The sequence below is a fragment of the Magnolia sinica genome, chromosome 6 (assembly GCF_029962835.1).
Source record: "Magnolia sinica isolate HGM2019 chromosome 6, MsV1, whole genome shotgun sequence".
In the NCBI taxonomy this organism is placed as follows: Eukaryota; Viridiplantae; Streptophyta; class Magnoliopsida; order Magnoliales; family Magnoliaceae; genus Magnolia; species Magnolia sinica.
This window is the reverse complement of record NC_080578.1, coordinates 15,243,301-15,261,350: the sequence shown is the minus strand read 5'-3', so window position 1 is coordinate 15,261,350 and position 18,050 is coordinate 15,243,301. Positions and strand designations below refer to the sequence as shown.

The 18,050-nt window shown below is 45.6% G+C and overlaps 1 protein-coding gene across 1 annotated transcript; it reads left to right on the top strand.

Moving 5' to 3' along the window:
• Nucleotides 1-16,882: 16,882 nt before the first annotated feature.
• Nucleotides 16,883-17,398, top strand: LOC131249890 (uncharacterized). The gene is made up of 2 exons (XM_058250633.1): nucleotides 16,883-17,138; nucleotides 17,300-17,398. The coding sequence occupies exons 1-2, from the start codon at nucleotides 16,901-16,903 to the stop codon at nucleotides 17,368-17,370; spliced, it is 309 nt and encodes a 102-aa protein (XP_058106616.1). The 5' UTR covers nucleotides 16,883-16,900; the 3' UTR covers nucleotides 17,371-17,398.
• Nucleotides 17,399-18,050: the final 652 nt, after the last annotated feature.

Sequence of the window (18,050 nt, the reverse complement as noted above, 5' to 3'; positions counted from 1 at the left end):
CACTCTAAAAACGTGACTTATTATAAATAGTAAACTTATTACTTATATACTACCTCTATTCCGACAGGACTTCATGGCTTTCGACCAAACAAAGTTAAGTGTCTAATTTGTCCCCGACCTCGTTACTTTCCTAACTTTTCTAAGCCATTTTCATGTTGGGCACCACTTCTACAACTCAAGGAATCAAAAGTTAAATTAAAACATAACAGGCCTTTTGACCGTTGATATGATGGAATCAGACAAATACGGCGTGGGCCACAAGATGGCTATTTCCAAAAAAAATAAAAACTTCTCATTTGTTCTCTTCTTACCTTTTTCTTTGCTGGTGCACAAATACATGATTACCCATAAATGCACAAACAATTCACATTCAATGCATCAAAGAAGGAAGAAATGCACAAACAATCCACATTCAATGCATCGAAGAAGGAAGAAATGCACAAACAATCCACATTCAATGTATCAAAGATCAAAGAAACGGTTACAATCTTCTGGTTCGTCCTCCTGGATCCTTGTATGCCTGCACAGAAAAAGGACAAAGGAGACCCTGGCTAGCGCAGGGGACCCTCCGATGCCAAAGTCAGGCCTGGACTCGGGGTCTTAAAGTATTGAAAAGTCTTTTGGAGGAATTTGTTTTCGTACCTCTCAAGGTGAGGGCCCCCCCTCTTTTATAGCTGCTGGGGCATTTAATCGTACGAGGATTCTCTTCCTGGTATTGTGCGCGAGATCTTCTCCTGGGATCACGGAATCTTCTCCTGGGATCACGGAAACAGGATCGTGTACGTCTCATGCTTTCATCCGATCCCGTGAGCTTCGGGATCGGGAATCTTATCCCAAGACATCCGGAGTGCGGCTTCATCTTGTGAGCGTCCGATAAAGAGGTCCCCCGAAGCATGCCCGAGACAACGGACCTTTGACCCGTCGGGGCCGACTCAACCTTTGCCTCGGTCAGCGAATAACTCCTCGGATTTGACACATCCTTTGGTGGCCCGAGGCATTTAGTCGAGTCTGCGGACTTGTATGTTTTGTCCCCCACAGTAAGCCCCCTTACTCCGAGTGTTTTCATATGACACTGAGGAGTAGCGAGTAGTCGGTTCATAACTTAGTCCGAGACGAGAAGTAGTCGTTAAGCGCATTCATTGAGACCTTTGATGGGGACGGTTCAACTTCTGACATCGCCGTCGGCCATCAAATCGCAGGTCCCGCCAATGAGGATTGGACACGTAGTAAAGCTATTATTGTTGCTAGTCGGCGTGCTCCACGTGTCGAGTGGGGGAATCGATGCAGGCGTCGAATCATTTCCCCATTAATGTCTCCGCCGTAGGGCGACCTTATAAAACGTCAGGGGTCCCGCACTTCGAACTTTTACTGCTCTTGCCATTCTCGCTCTGCGTTTTCTCTGGGATTTGCGTAGCCTTTCATCTCCTTCCTTTCTTCTCTCTTTCTCGTCGGCACTTCTTTCCGCCACTGTTCCTTTCTCTCCGGTGAGTTTCTCCTTCCTCTTTATTACATAATAATAATGGCGGATAGGAGTTCTCAAAGCCCCCAGGTGGGAGTTTCCGGAGACGAAGGCGAAGCGCAACGTTTTTGGAACGTTGCGGAATCGCCCTCTTTACTAACGGAGATAGCAGTGGATGCCACCGCTGCTACCGACGATCCGGCGGAGCGCCCTGCTTCCGTCGTTCCTTCCCGTGGCGGGTCATCCTTATTAACCCGCCCGGGGAGGCCCAACTTACCAAGGGACATGGAGGAAGATGAAGAGGAAGAAGATGAAATTTTAATCGGAGGAACCCCACCGTTCCTGGCGATGAATCGGCGCGGGTCGAAGGGAAGAATCGGGGAAGATTTAAGCGGTCGGTTCCTTCGGTCTTGGAGGCGGACTTGGGACGTCCAGTCGGGTATCATATCCCAGTCGGTCATCACGTATCTTCCTCGCCCGAATGACCTGCCGGATCACCCTGCTGGGGCAGTCGCAATTTACCAAGTATCGATGCAGTGCGGCTTGCGTCTTTTAGACCATCGTCCGGGGAGTTTTATCTCGCATACGGATTGCCCCCAGATAGTTTCGAATGGGTGGAGGAACTTACTCGGATGTGCGGTGTTGTGGTGAGATGGACCCACTCACAGTCGACGAGTTTCTCCACCTGGACCAAGTGCGGGTAAATCCGAACTACCCGGGCTTCTACGTCGCTGCTTGGCGAGGCGGAGGCGGTTCCCGGATCTGCCCCTCCCACTTCCAACAAACATTGGAAAGAGCGTTGGTTGGGCATGTGGTCGATGGGAGACGGACGAGTCCGGTCTTGCGAGGCTCGTGTCCCTCGGACATTTCAGAGCAGTGACTTGGGTCTTCTCTCCCTCGCCCTTTTTCATTTTTTTTTTTTTTTTTTTTGTCAGACTTGGGTCAGAAACATGGCACAGAAGATCGGCAGCACTGCCTCGGCTCGGATCAAAGAGTTGAAGTCGTTGGATCCAGGACGGGTCTTGGAAGGTGCTTCTACAACCGGAGCGCCTTCTCGCAGGTCTGGACTCGGAAGTTACAGGTAATTAAGAACGAATCTTCTGAATTTTCCAAATTTCCGCCGACTTACTTCGCCTTGCTCTCCCCCTCCTTTTTTTTGTTTTTGCAGATCTGCCCGAAGCTCGTCCCAACCTAAGGATTGTCCCCGAACCGGAGATGACTGGAGCTCGTCCTGCCCTTAGACCAATCACGAAGTTGAAGGCTCCTCCGCGGTCAGTTCTTCTTTCGGAGCCTCGGCCGCCGAAGAGGCAAAGGGTGCTGCGGAAGGAGAAAGAGCCAGCGAGCTCTTCCGCCCCTTCCGTCGTCGTGATTCCCGACCCGGACGAAAGGGCGGAAGAGACGGCGATTGCTGCTTCGGATCCTCAGGCGGCACCTGACTCGGCACGCGTTGAGACGACGGTGCCGAGTCGGGAAGAAGAGACCGGGGCCACGACCTCAAGGGGGGAGGAAGAGACGAGGACTGCGTCCTCCCGAGGGGAAGAGACGAACCAGGAGGGGCCGTCAATCCTGCAACAAGTGGTGTCGGGGATGGTTCCTTGGGCCCTGGCCCATGGGTGTGAAAGAGAGTTCGTGAAACTCTACAACGCCCCGTCATCGCAGACCGTCAGCCACGCTGCCCGGATGCTTTTTGAACTCGCTCCTTGCTTAATCAAGGCCAGCAAGGAGCTATCCTCAACTCATCGGCTGCAGGCTCTTCTGTCTGAGACCGAGATCCGGGTCGGCGTCCTGACAGACGAGGCGTCTCTTGCTCGGAAAGGCCAAGACGCGAGGGCGAGGCGGCTTCTTCCGAAGGGCCCTGGACCGGCGGCGGTCGCTCGAGGCGTTCGACTCTCCAAAGCCGAAGAGGAGAATCGGCGAGTTCGCAATCCATGCTTCGTGCGCGGATGACTTAGCTCGGGCTAAGCTTGAGGCGGCGAGGCAACGGGCCGAGGAGAAGACTCGGGAGGCCGAGAGGGCTAGGACCAAGCCGTCCAAGCATTCCTTGAGTCGGCCGAGTTTGAGGACGAGAGGGATCGCCTGTTCCAACGGATATCTGGAATGCGTCAAGGATATAAAGAAGTCTTTTCCTGACCTTGACCTTTCGAATCGAGGGTGGAGGAACCTCGGAATCCGAGAATCCGACGCCGCTGTTGAAGTCACTGCCGGGGACGGGGCCGCCGCATGAAGACTTTGGTTTTTTTTTTTTTTATGTAAATATTTTTGCTCCGATGTATTCGGTTGCTTTTGTTAAACGTATTCGGACGAATGAAAAAGCATGTCTTTAAACATCAAATAGTAAGCTAAGGATAGTAGACCTTGAGGTGTTCGGCGTTCCATGGATGAGGCAATGACTGTCCGTTTAGGTCTTCTAGCCGATATGTTCCTGGTCTAATGGTGCCCGAGACGATATAGGGTCCTTCCCAATTGGGTCCCAGTGCACCCGACCCAAACTCCTTAGTGTAGTAAAACACTTTCCGAAGAAACATATCTCACCTACGGAATATTCTAATCTTAACTCGGGTATTGTAGAACAGAGTCACTTGTCGTTGTCGAGCCTCCGTGCGGTCGAGCCTCGCCCTTTCCCTTTGTTCGTCCAGAAGGTCGAGTCCGAGTGCAAGGAGTTCTTCATTCTCTTCGCATTGAATAAGGTGATTCGAGCCGAAGGTAATCCGATTTCGACGGGAGTGACCGCTTCCGAGCCGTAAGCGAGTGAAAACGGAGTTTCTCCTGTGGCCGTTCGGGTTGTAGTTCGGTCAGCCCAAAGAATTTTCGGGAGCTCTTCGGCCCATGCTCCTTTGGCCCGACCAAGCTTGGTCCGAAGATGTTGCTTGATAATCTTGTTAACCGCCTCGACTTGTCCGTTGGTTTGAGGATGATGAGGTGAAGAATAAATATTCCTGATCCCGAGGTTCTTGCACATCTCACGAAAGCTCCTATTATCAAATTGTCTTCCATTGTCTGTGACAATGGTACGGGGTACTCCGAATCGGCAGATAATGTTTTTCCATACAAACTCGGTGATCTTCGGCTGGTTATTTTGGCTAATGGTTCTGCCTCGGCCCACTTCGTAAAATAGTCCACTGCTACCACAGCAAACTTGGTCTGCCCTTTTCCCATAGGGAGCGGTCCTATGAGGTCGATGCCCCATTGTGCGAAAGGCCAGGGACCAGTCATCGGCGTCAGTGCCTCGGGCGCTTGCCTCGGAATTGCCGCGAACCGTTGGCATCTGTCGCATTTTTGAACGAGTTCGCGAGCGTCGTGTTGGATAGTGGGCCAGTAGTATCCCTGTCGTAGGACCTTGTAGGCGAGGGATCGCCCTCCAGAGTGGTTTGTCGACTTCTTATGAATTTCCCGTAACACATAGTTTGCCTCGCTGGGTTTGAGCACCGCAGCAACGGGGCGTAGTATCCTTTCTTATAAAGGGTCCCGTTGAGTATGGTGTAACGGGAAGCTCGGATCCTAATTCGTCGGGCCTCGGTGCGATCCTCTGGCAACTTTCCTTCGTCAAGGAATTGGCGGATTGGATCAATCCAGGATGGTTCCGAGTCGATTGTATTGACGGCCTCGCTAATTGGCTCGTCTATACTTGGTTTATCGACGTATTCGAACGGACATGGGTATATCGTCTTCTTCGGCCGAGGCGAGCTTTGCTAACAAATCGGCTTTGTTGTACAGAGTTGAAATCCATGGATAAGTTCTTTCGCTTTCTCCATGTAAGCCCTTAGCCGGTCTTTCCGTGTCTGGTTACACCGGGAACTTGGTTAACAACCAACCGAGAGTCGCAAAAGCTTAGGTGCGTGACCTCCATGCTAGCGGCGAGGAGGCCGAGTAGCAACGCTTCATATTCCGCCGTATTGTTCCGCTTGAAATCCAAGTCGTAAGGCATCCTGTATATAGGTGTGATCGGGGTTTCAGCACAACCCCAGCCCCACAGGCCTTCGAGTTGGAAGAACCGACATACAGATTCCATGGAATAGGGCAAGGGAAAGCGGTCGAGGTGGGCGCCCCCTTCGACCGGTTGAAGGTGTTCCTTCGGCGATAAAATCGCTACGGCTTGCCCTTTGATTCCTATGGTATTGAATATCAAACTCACTCTCGATAGCCCATTTGGTGAGTCGGACGGAAGCTTTCTGGCGAAGCGGAAGGTCGGTCATTACAATGATGGTGTGGGCATGGAAATACGCAGCCGCCGAGATGAAGTTATTAAAGCCAAGGCAACTTTCTCCAAGCTTGGGTATCTTGTTTCTGCCGGTAATACTTTCTTGACATGTAAACCGGCAGTTGCTTTCCTTCTGATTCTCGTATCAAAGCCGAGCTAACGCCTCGGACACGGCTAGGTAGAGGAGCAATGACTCCGGTTCGGGTTTTGATAAGAGAGGTGCGAACCGAGATATGATTTTAATTGTTTAATGCCGCTTCACACTCTTCCGTCCAAATTTTTTTCAATTGTTTGAAGAAAGGGAGACATTTATCCGTAGCTCTGGATATGAATTTACTGCGACTCGTCCGGTCAATCTTTGGACGTCCTTAATGGTTTTGGGGATTCCATATCAATCAAGCCTTTATCTTCTCGGGGTTTGCCTCTATTCCTCTGACTAAGAAACCGAGGAATTTTCCAGCCTACTCCAAAAGCACATTTACTTGGATTGACTTCATCCGGAACTTCCGTAGGATTAGAAACATTTCTTCCAAATCATTCACATGATCCGCCGCATGTATGCTCTTGACAAGCATGTTCGATGTATACCTCCATGGTTCGGCCTATAAGTCGAGCAAAGATTTTGTTAACTAACCTTTGATAAGTTGCACCGGCATTCTTCAGACCAAATGGCATCACTCGGTAACAATAAAGGCCTTGGTCGGTGCCAAAGGTAGTTTTTGATTTATCTGTTTGATGCATGACAATTACAATATATCCCGAAAAATCATCCATGAAGCTAAGGAGCTCATGTCCTGCTGTACTAGCTGGTCTATCCTAGGAAGCGGAAAGCTATCTTTGGGGCAGGCTTTATTAAAGTCGGTATAATCAATACAGACTAGCCATTTCACGTTGGACTTCGTCACAAGCACGACATTCGCGACCAACTCTGGATAGTGTATTTCTTCTATGAAATTAGCCCGGAGTAGTTTGTTGACTTCTTTCTCGATGATGGCGTATCGTTCAGGGCCGAGCGGTGTCGATATGACGGATCGGCGTTAAGTCGGTGAGTCACCACGGAGGAGTCGATCCCTTGCATATCTTCATGATTCCAAGCGAATACGTCGGCGTACTTTCGGAGCAGGGCGATCAGCTTTTCTCTCAAAGGGGACTGCAGAGATGAGCCAATTCGCACCGTCTTGGATCCATCTGTTTCGACTAAGGCGATTGAGACAAGATCTTCGACCGGCTGTCCTCGTTCATAATTCTCGCCCCGAGGGTCCAACGATTCGATTGTTAATATGTTGGTCGGAATCTTGTCGGCGGCTCCTTTTACAGCTATCATGTAACATCGCCTTGCGTCTTGCTGGTCTCCCTTAACAATTCCGACTCCTGACTCGGTCGTGAATTTCATTGTAAGATGGTATGTGGATACCACGCCGGAGGAGACTCAATGAAGGTCGGCCGAGTATCGCATTGTATACGAGGGTTGATCGACGAGAAGTCAATCATCATCTCGTCGATGTGGAGCATTGCCCGGTGAGTGGTAATGAGCAGTTCCTTAGGGACTTCCTCCGGAAAAACCGATCACCGGGGTCCGAACTGGGCGTAGCATCGATCGTTCGATCCCCCCTGGGTAAATAACACGTCTGCGGATGACCCCGTATCGACTAGTATACGAAACACCTTTCGGTTAGCGATAGTCACAATCAATGCGTCATCGTGGGGGTGATAGATGCCTCGGGCATCTTCTTCTGTGAACGAGATGCAATATCTTTCTCTTTTCTTCTCCTTTGATGGCCGATCTATAATCATGAGCTCGGACTGAGGCTGACTAAGTTTTCGTGCGTGATTCCTTCGCGCGTTGTTTGAGTCGCCCCCACATTGTGGACCGCCGATAATCGTCCGGATTTCTTCCATAGGCTGACTCTCGGTCGGGCGCGCCTCAGATGCCCCAGCTTTGACCATATGTTCTCTGAGTCGGCCGTCTTTTATGAGTCTTTCGATCTCTTGCAATCACTTGTGTTATGCCCGTGATCGCGATGATAATGGCAGTACTTATCCTTATCCCGCCGATTAGGATTACTCCTGAGCTTACTGGGCCAGCTGACAAAGCCTTCATTTTTTATTTCCATCAGTACCTCTTCCCGAGTCTTATTCAGGGGAGTATATGTCGAAAATTTTCGATCCGGCCGTTTTCCTGACCTTCGCTCGTCACGTGCTTGATCCTCTTTGCGTTTCCTTCCCCCGGCCGAGTCGGCTTCTTTTCTGGCCGACTCTTTGGCCGAGGTTTTGGTTTCACGCAGGATTCGCGCTTCCTCAGCGTTGGCATATTTATCGGACCGTGCCATAAACTCTGCCAGAGTATCGGGCGGAGTTTTGTCTAGAGATGCCAGGAATGGCTTATCCCTAACTCCTTGCATGAGTGCATTGAGGGCCGTTTCTTCCGAATGTTTCGGTTCTTGAAGGGATTGGTTATTATAACGCTTTATGTTATGTTTCAATAGCTCTCCTGCTTCTGAACTACGCTATTCAGATGCAGGGGGCTTTAATTTTTTCTTTCCGCCGATGAAGTTGGTGAGGAAGGCGTTGCTTAGCTCAACGAATGAACCGATGGACTTTGTCAACTGTTTGAACCACATCGAGCTACATCGTCAATGTAAGAGAAAAGGCCCGACACATTCCGCATCCGAGGCATCATGGAGTTCCATATAGGTTCTGAAGCACTCAATATGCGGTCGGGTCGGTCTTGCGGGTGAAAGGAGTGATTTGAGGTAATCGAAACCTCTCCGGAAACCGTTCATTACAGAGTCCACAAAGGGGGACGCTTTCGCTTCGGACCCGGTTATACATTCCGGTCGTGCTTTATGTCCGCCATCTCTTTGCCATCTCTTCCCGCACTTCTTTTTGAAATTTTGAATGTCGGCTTTCCATCTCTCTCCCGTGCCTTCCATGGAAGGGCGATTGCGCCTTCTTCGTTCTATTTCGTGCCGAAGATCGGTCGGGGGCAGGGATGGTGCTGGAGATGGTTCTGACCCGCCTTGGGGTTGGCTCGGCCGGAAAAACGCCGAAGGTTGAGGATCAACCGCCGCCGCTCTGGCTCCCCTTGAGGATGCGGGAGTGGTTGCATTTGCTGATTCGTTCCAGCATCTGTTTCATCGTATTCATATCGACGGATTTCTTGAACCTCCTTGTCCAACCGCCCATCGTCGCGACCTCGCGATTGTTGCTTGTTCCGGTCGCCCTCGTCGGCGGTTGTTAGGTGCGTTGTGGGCTGGGGGGGGTGGCCCTGTAATCGCGTTCTCATTCAAATCTTCTTTTCCTCCTTCTAGTCATCACCATTGGACTCAATATAGAGGTACGGATGGCTTTTTTCGTCCCGCAGGCGCCAAACGATGCAATTATCGGTTCGTCCTCCGGATCCTTGTATGCCGCCAGAAAAAGGACAAAGGAGACCCGGTTGCGCAGGGGACCCTCCGATGCCAAAGTCGGCCTGGACTCGGGGTCTTAAAGTATTGAAAAGTCTTTTGGAGGAATTTGTTTTCGTACCTCTCAAGGTGAGGGCCCCCCCTTCTTTTATAGCGCTGGGGCATTTAATCGTACGAGGATTCTCTTCCTGGTATTGTGCGCGAGATCTTCTCCCGGGATCACGGAATCTTCTCCTGGGATCACGGAAACAGGATCGTGCCCGTCTCATGCCTTCATCCGATCCCGTGAGCTTCGGGATCGGGAATCTTATCCCAAGACATCCGGAGTGCGGCTTCATCTTGTGACGGTCGATCCGATAAAGAGGTCCGCCCGAAGCATGCCCGAGACACGGACGACCCGACTCACCCTTTGCCTCGGTCTAGCGAATAACTCCTCGGATTTGACACATCCTTTGGTGGCCCGAGGCATTTAGTCCGAGTCTGCGGACTTGTATGTTTTGTCCCCAACGGTTACAATCTTCCAATTTGGAAGATTTTTAGGGGCATGGTCCATCCATGATGGCCCCACATCTATAATTCAGAGCCATATGTTTTTAAAATTATGAATGGGCCACAATGGTCCAACGATGCATCCATCCATCTTGAAGGCTGCCCAATTTGTATGACTCACCTACGATGTTATTCTTTTTAACATGGGGCCCACAAGATGGATATTCAGAATCATCAGATTTGTGAAGTACGGTCAATGGCTCGGTTTGGCTATGGGCTACACTAGATTGGGGTCATTTAGCTGAGAAAACTGTCCACCAGGCCAGCCTAAGTACTACCCCCGCCTGTTCGGAGCACGGGACAGGCGGAGGATCCGAGGCCCACCGTGATGTATGAATTTTATCCACACCGTCCATCCATTTTTCCATATCATTTGAAGGTATTGAACCAAAAATAAGGCATTTACAAGGCTCAAGTGACCACACTACAGGAAGCAGCGGTGCTAATGACACCTACCGTTGAAACCTTCTTAGGGTCCCTCGTGTCATTTCTTTTCCATCCAACCTGTTGATATCGTCATTTACACCTGGATGAAGTGGAAAAACAATTATCATCTTGATCCAAAACTTATGTGGTCCCTAAGAATTTTTTAATGGTAGGAATTTAATCCTCACCGTGGTCCATTTGAGCGTTCAATCTTATCTGTTTTTGGAATAAAATTCTAAAATGATATGAAAAAAATGTATGAACGGTGTGGATAAAATTCATACATCACGGTGGCCCTCGGATCCTCCACCTGTCCCGAGCTCCGAACAGACGGGGGTAGTACCTAATCCGCGACCAGCCTCCGTTGATAGTATGGGCCCACATGGGTGGCCCAATCACTAAAATCTCCAAATGGGAATCCCAAACCGTCAGTTGGTGACCAGCAAATAGATGTTCAAGAAAGAAAATACAGCAAAATCCACATTCCACCGTGTAAAAACAAACAAATGTTCAAGGGCTAAGATCTTCCAATCCGAGGGGGGTTTTGGTGCATGGGCCATGTCGTCCATCATATCTTCGGTTTTGAATACTGGATCAGATACCTCACGACAAATTCAAAACAGACAAATGTTCAAGGGCTTAGATCTTCCATGCACTTGCTCTAAAGACTCAGCTGATGGGCTTTGATAGATCTCAGCCCAGCCCATTTGCCTTATTTGCTAAACGTACGTCCATGCACTCTTTAAATGTGAGTTTTTTTTTCTAAAGCTGGCAGAGTATGACACTTGATACACAGGCACTTAGAAAAGCATACATTGACTTAATATAAACTGGGTAAATTGTGGACCTACAGGGATTAAGTTGCGGTCCCAGAAATGAATATTCCGAGCAATCTTGACCTCTGATTGGTGGACACTTGTTTGCTGAAATTGGACAATTGGATTTTATTTTATTTTTTTCATTCTTAATCATCCAATAATGTCCACCAATCAGACAATCATCCATCTGTTATTTTGATGTAGAGTGGATCGCAAACACTTTCATGGCAAAGATGGACCAGAGAAGGCCTGATCAGAGGCGAAAATGATCCGGACTGTCAGAGCCTTAAACAGTCGCAAACTGGGATGAGTTTTTTGACGCATCATATATGATTTTGGGCAGGAGAAGCCACTATAGCCAACCAACCTTGCTATGCCAAGTTTCCTATGCCCAATTTGTGAGTTCCCATCGAATCAATGGTCAAAAGTCCTTTTTATTTTCATTTTTACTATAAACAGTGAGTTTTAGTTAGAATATTACTTTTGATCCTTTAAATTATGAATTGTGCCCAACATGAAAAGGTCTCAGGAAAAATAGGATAACATACTATTTTTGGCCAAAAACCATGAAATCTATTAGAAATGGAGACCATCTATAAATAGTAAATTTATTATTCATAGTAAGTCACGTTATTAGGATGTTTGAGTGACCCGAGCTTATTATTTAAAGGATGGTAATTTTGCTTTTTATAATCAATCAACTTATTTTGAATTTTATTAGAAAGGATTGTAATTTCGCTTTTTATATATATATATATATATATATATATATATATATATATATATATAGATATATATATATATATATATATATAATCAATTAATTTAGTTCGAATTTTATTAGAAATTATTTATACTTTAATCCCTCGTGAATTCGAGAAAGCTCCTGAGAAGTCGAGAGTTCCATGGATTTGGAGTAGATATCACCAGAAGAAGGCGCTGATCGACCTCATCACGTCCATCCCTGCTTCACATTTCTATTACTACTTAGGATGATTCATGCTTCTTCCTAATTCGTCACTCTCATCTTGGAGCAGCTTTACCATGCTCTCTTGCTCTTGCTTGTCGCATGATTCCACTACTTTTTTAGAATAACGTTGTTTCTACTTCTTGGCTAGTCGATTCCAAAGACACATAAAGTCACTCGCTTCGTAAGTTCTGTTTCCAAACTTTCAATACTTTCTCTTAAATCATCTCAAGTTCGAGGGATGAGTGTGTGTCGTGCATGTGTACATATAAAGCGTGTATTTATTTTTATACTCTCCAACTTTGTTACGTGTTTTTTAGAGCTGTACACGAGTAGAGTTGGCTCAGTCAGCTGGTTCTCGGAGCTCAAAAAAATTCGAGCCGTGTTCGAGTTCGACTCGACTCGGATTGAACCTCAACTCGAATAGACTCGGAACGAATCAGCTCGGTGACTCAGTTATTTTGATATTGATGCTGCTCGCCGATTGTTTGATGAAATTACTCAACGACGTGTTGTTTCGGGTGTGCATATTTTCCGCGGATTTAGATGGTGGCAAGGAAGGAATGGATATGAAACAAATCACTAAAATAAAAAATAAAAAAACTTTACATTATAAGACTGCCCTCATATCTTGATTTTGATGTTGCTCCCTGAGTTTTTTATGAAATACCTATAAACCGTTGTTATTGATTTACATTCTATGAGAAATCGAAGATGCATTCTACGTGTTTGAGAAAATGTCGCAAAGACTCGAACTTGGGTCGAACTGGCCCGAGCTACTGCCCGAACCCAGCCGAGCTGGCTAGACAGGCTCGAGTACCAAGCCGAGCCGAATTCGAGCTGGGGTTAGCTACTGGCCAAGCCAATCTGAGCTGTGCCAAGCTCGAATCAGTTCAACTCATGTACAGCTCTAGTGTTTTATAAGTAGTACCTTTTTTATTTATACTCGTTCATTCTCAAATGGAATACATATAGTTTCCATCTCCATCTGTTTGTCTTCTTCACACATGATACATCTAAACTGATATCCATAATTCAGATAGACAGTTTAGCTTGAATTATTTGTATGCCACATAAGTAGTTTCTAACTTCCATGGCCCTGTGTATGATGGGTCACACCCTAGAAGAGTATCAAAAAGTTTTCTCCTCTTTAATACCATTGGAGAGTAATTATATTATACTTGGGCCGCATTATTGAACAGAACGTGTATGTTTTCGATCTCATGTGTAGAGGTGTACACGAGTCGAGTCGAGCCGAGCTTTGCCCAGCTTGTGCTCGACTCGGTCTGCCCGAGTCCCAGCTCGTGCTCGGCTCGGCTCGGCCTTCGAGCTCAGAACAGTAGCTCGTGCTCGGCTCGTCCGAGTTCGAGCCGAGTTCGAGCAGGATCTTGCGGATGGGGAGATTTGTGGTGGGTGGAGGAGAGGAGGAGGAGGAGCTGATACTGAGGCAAAGATGATTGGACGGTGGTGGATTGAGATAGGAGCGTGGGATTTCTTCCTTCTGTTAGGCGTTGGTGGGAGAGAGAGCGGAAGGTGGACGAGGGAGAAGGAAGACATTTTGGAGAAAGGATAGGGTTATTTTGGGAAAAGTGGAATGGTGTGCGATTCTCTGGTTTGAGAACTGAAAGAGAGAGAGATGGATATATAATACCCTGTACACGAGTCGAGTCCGAGTTCGAGTATAATTCGAGTCGAGCTGGGTCAAGCTCGAACTCATTTCGAGCTCCAAAAATCAGTTCGAACTCGGCTCGAGTCGGGCCAGTTCTGAGTCGAGTCAAGCTTTTTCGAGCCGAGTCAAGCGAGTTACCAAGCTTTTGTTGCTCGTGTACAGCTCTACTCATGTGTGAGGCGATGGCTCACTAATAAAATTAATTTGATGTGTTCTGACATGGAAGTACTACAAACTTGATAAGATAATCTCAATCTTTCAATTTGTGTCCTAAGATATACAGTGATGAAGAAAAAAATCACAAATGGCCCACATTCAACTGAAATGGGTTCAAATATCAAAGGCTTGGATCTTTCAATCCACGAAATTTTGGGTTCATAATCAAATCACAGTGGGAATTAATAGACTAATGATTCAGACTGTTGCTCCACTTGTCTACCATTTTTTAAATCAGCATTGGAGGCTGCCTTCTCCCTTCTCCATTTTTTAAGTCATCTCTCTCTGCCAACAACTTCGCTACGTCCAATGACCAGAGTCTCTCTTCTTCCCTGACTCCAGTGACTAGCAGCTCTCTTCTTCCCTGCCTTAGGTGAGCGGCAACCCCTTCATCCTTCATTGGAGACCAGTGACTCCTTTAGGCTTTTCCTCTCTTCTTCATTGCCTTTGTAAACCATCAATGATTGTAGCTTTTTTTTTTTATTTCCTCCCCTTGTTATTTGCACAGGGGTTATAGGAGAGGATTTCACATATTGGTGGGCCCAAAGGGCTTGGGTGCGTACCGAACAATGGGAATAAGATGCTGGCCATAGATATGTATGGGGGCCCACTTCCGTTAATTAGTTTCTTTCCTCTGTGTTAAGTCTAAAATTCAGTTAGATCTCCAAATCATATGGGCCACACTACGTGGAATAGTGGAAATGGATACCGGCTATATGTTTGTTTGATGCAAAGATTAGACCACTTTTATGCTACAATAGATAGATATACCGAAAGGAAAAGAAAATTGTCAAGAAACGTACGAAAGGAGTTGGAAAATCTCTCAACATCACCGATAACATGATGTGAAGGACCTCCGGTTACCTTACAAGAGGACCGAATTTATCTAGGCTTTTTTTAATATTTAACCTGAGCTTAAAAATATATGGTTGGAGAAGAAGGTTTCATTATAGGGTTTTTTTTTTTTTTCTAAATGTCAATTTTTAGAGTTGTTTTGTATGATGATTATTGAAGAAATGTTTAACATTTTAATTGCTATTAATTTTATGATAGTTTATAGTTAACTCTATATTCAATAGTTTCTCCCTGTAAAAATAGCATTTGAATTAGTAGGCACACATCTATAACTCTGTGGCTCACTTAATGCTTGGTTTAGCGTAAGGATCGGCTTTGAACAGAACGACCCAAGATGGAGGAAGGACAAGGAAAATCAAACACAAAACAGTACTTTTTTTTTTCACTCCTTTTGAAGATTTTCTCTCCTATTATTATAGATTTCAATTTTAAGGAAAGAACTCAATCTTCTCTTCTTGAAATTTCAGATTCTCTAATATGCAAATATCCATTCATTCATTTTTTTCTTTCCCTCTAAACTTTGACACGTAGATATTTCAATTATTCTGTAAATTAGGGTTTGACTTTGATGTAGGACGTGGATCAAGCATGTTCCTAACACACATGGACCGAAAGAAGCCCAAAGAGAAATTGACAAAATTCAACATAGTTCGACTGGTCGACATGTCGAAATTCCGCCAGAAATTCCAGATTGGTCGCTGGACAATTTCTGCCAGTTTCGACAGGTTGAAGGCCCTGTTTGACTGGTCAACGGGTCGAAATTCACAGAATTTTTTGTTTGTCTCTGGACATTTTTTAGTCTGTTCGACCGATCGACTCAACCGGTCGACAACAGGTCAATAGACGGTGAAAATTTGCTCGTTTTTCAGAATTTGTTTCCTTATTTGATTAGGATTCTTTTCATTGCGTTTTAGGGTTTGTTAGGGTTGTTTAAGGATGCTAAACTCTCTTCTTCTTCTTTTTTCCAATATCTATGTATCAATAAATTTCTAGAAAACTTTTATATCTCTTGTGGATTCAAGAAAATTCTCTTGTGGATTGTAGAGTACCTTGTGGATTCAAGGTGTTTATTGATTGAGGAAGATGGTGATCAACTTCATCACGTCCTTCTCTGCATCAGAGTTTTGTTTCATCTCTTCAAAAGAAACTATTCTTATCAATTGAAAAGAAGAGAAGATTCAAGAATTACCGTTTTTATGAGAATTGTTGTTCTCTCAGTCTTTGATGGTTTTTGCTTCTATTCTCTGTTTTCTGTTACTTCAAATTGCAAAGTTTCATCTCAAATTGGGCATTTTTATCAATTTTTAGGATTTAAAGTAACAGAATTGCAATTTGGAGTCCAGGCTATCAATATAGATGCTAAGGAACTTTCAATTTATTTATTTATTTTAATTTCCACTAGCAGATTGATGACCACAATTCAATGGTGCATCCAAATTGCACAATGTATGTGTGTGGCAACTGTTAATTGCATCTCTCTGATCATTTGAACTATCTAGTTTATGTTTAATAGAAACCTTTAGGATATGTTTCGATGTACCACAAATCATAAGTGGAATGGTTATCTGCAATGAGGGGAGGGGATGTGGATCTGTTTTCCACTGTGTTTGAAAAAAAAAATGGTCTTAAGAAGGTTTAAATAGAAAACCTTGATGTGAATTGGGTGGCTTTCTTCATAAGGAAGTTGATTTCATGAATTGAATGAATCAACCAGGAAAACTTCAAGAATTGATGCAGAAAATTGATTGAACTGATGCCAAACCAAGCTGAGCGAAATTGGATTCTACAGGAAGTATGCAAATTATGAACTCTAAGCCTAGCTGTGAACGATACCGCAAGCCGGTAGGCTGTGTTTGGGTGCACTGCTGAAATGAATTGGATTGATTGGTACAATTAGAAAGGAGGTGACTGAATTTTAGTTTATCTTCTTCAGAATTCATAATGAGGAAGCAACCATCAGATTTTAGGTATATTCCTTTCCAGCCCACCTTAAAAGCAATGAAAATTACAATTTCGAGCCTGGCCACATCACTAGGTAGGCAATTGCAGTTTGGTAATTAATTTCCACTTTCTTCTTTTCGAAATTGCAATTCAAGTCATCGGCGCATCCAGATGCAGACTTCGAGTAATTCATGTAGGACAAGTCGAAAGATTTCCAAAAAAGAAAGAAAAAATCTAGTGGAACCATCCCAACTGATTTGATTTTCTAAACTGTTGGGGGGAGCTGATTGCTTTCTCAACTTGTATTTGATGTACTTCTCATTTATTTCCACAACTGCTAGAATATTTATTGATGCTATTCAATTTCCTACATCTGTAATTTTTAAACTAGAGTCATGTCCAGAAGCTCTCACTCATTTAGTACTGTAAATCTTACCCAGTCGATTCATTTCGTTCCCTCTAGAGGGTTGATGGATCTGGAAACAGAATCGGCTAGCGGCAATACTGATGCAAGAGGCAACAAAATTGCAGACGCAGGCAGAAAAAGGAGGTGTCCATGTTCACCTCCGCCAACCCAAGGGGGTCGACCAAATTCTTGGTTCCTATCTGCGACTGTTCTTGCAGCCCAACAAGGTCATCATTGTAATTATCGTAAATAACTGAGACCAATATAAGTATGGATGTACATTAATTTTATTTTATTTTTTTATGCAGGCTTACCTTTTCTGTTCTGTTTCTCCATCTCTTGCTGTCTGCTTGTTTTATTTCTTTTGAACTCCCATTGTTCTCTTCAGCGAATCGAACTGCAGAAGTCAGTGAAAGTGGCGAGTGCAGGAGAAAGAGCTGGAGCTATATGACAAGCTGATAGGTAGATCTAGAGACAAGGGCAGAGATGGGAGTGGTGGGCACCAAGATGATTCCCTGGAAATAAGCTCAAGGTGCAGGGAAGTGGATAAACATACTACTGACTCCTGCAGATCAAGCAAGTGGGCAAATGAATATTACTACACTAGCAAGGATGGTGGTCTGAGGGATGAAGAGGTTGATGAATTTTTGCACTCAAGGTCAGAAACCAGCTTCTGTCTGTGGATGGCGGTCTGGGGGATGGAGAGGCTGAAGAATTTTTGCAATCAAGGTCAGAAACCAGCTTGTCTCTGCGCGTGTACATGTGTGTACGAGGGTGCACGTTTGTGTGACTTTGTGATTGTGTATGTCTTGCTTTTAGAAGTTTGTAAACTGATAAACTGATAAATGAATTATTATGTTGATGCCAAGGTGAAGAGAGAGAGGTGTCATAGGTTCAAGGATGGATAACCTGGGCCAATTTCTTCCATCTGTCTTCAGATTCCAGGGAAAAGTTCATGGAAAATCATTAGTTTGGGTGGTGGAAGAATGGGAACAACATGTTCTTGGGCCAGAGAAGCCACCTTCCTGAAATCACGTAAATCAGTGGATGAAGGTGTGTTTGTTCATTATAAGGATGTCCAGACAGCTAATGCAGTGAGCTCAAAGGAGGGACACTCAAGGCACAAATCAAATGGGGGC

What these genes read in the sequence shown, in the direction of transcription:
- LOC131249890 (XM_058250633.1), top strand. Translation starts at nt 16,901, where the DNA reads ATGTCCAGAAGCTCTCACTCATTTAGTACTGTAAATCTTACCCAGTCG. An exon ending in TGTTCTTGCAGCCCAACAAG is followed by an intron (nt 17,139 to 17,299) that starts GTCATCATTGTA and finishes TGTTCTCTTCAG; the next exon opens with CGAATCGAACTGCAGAAGTC.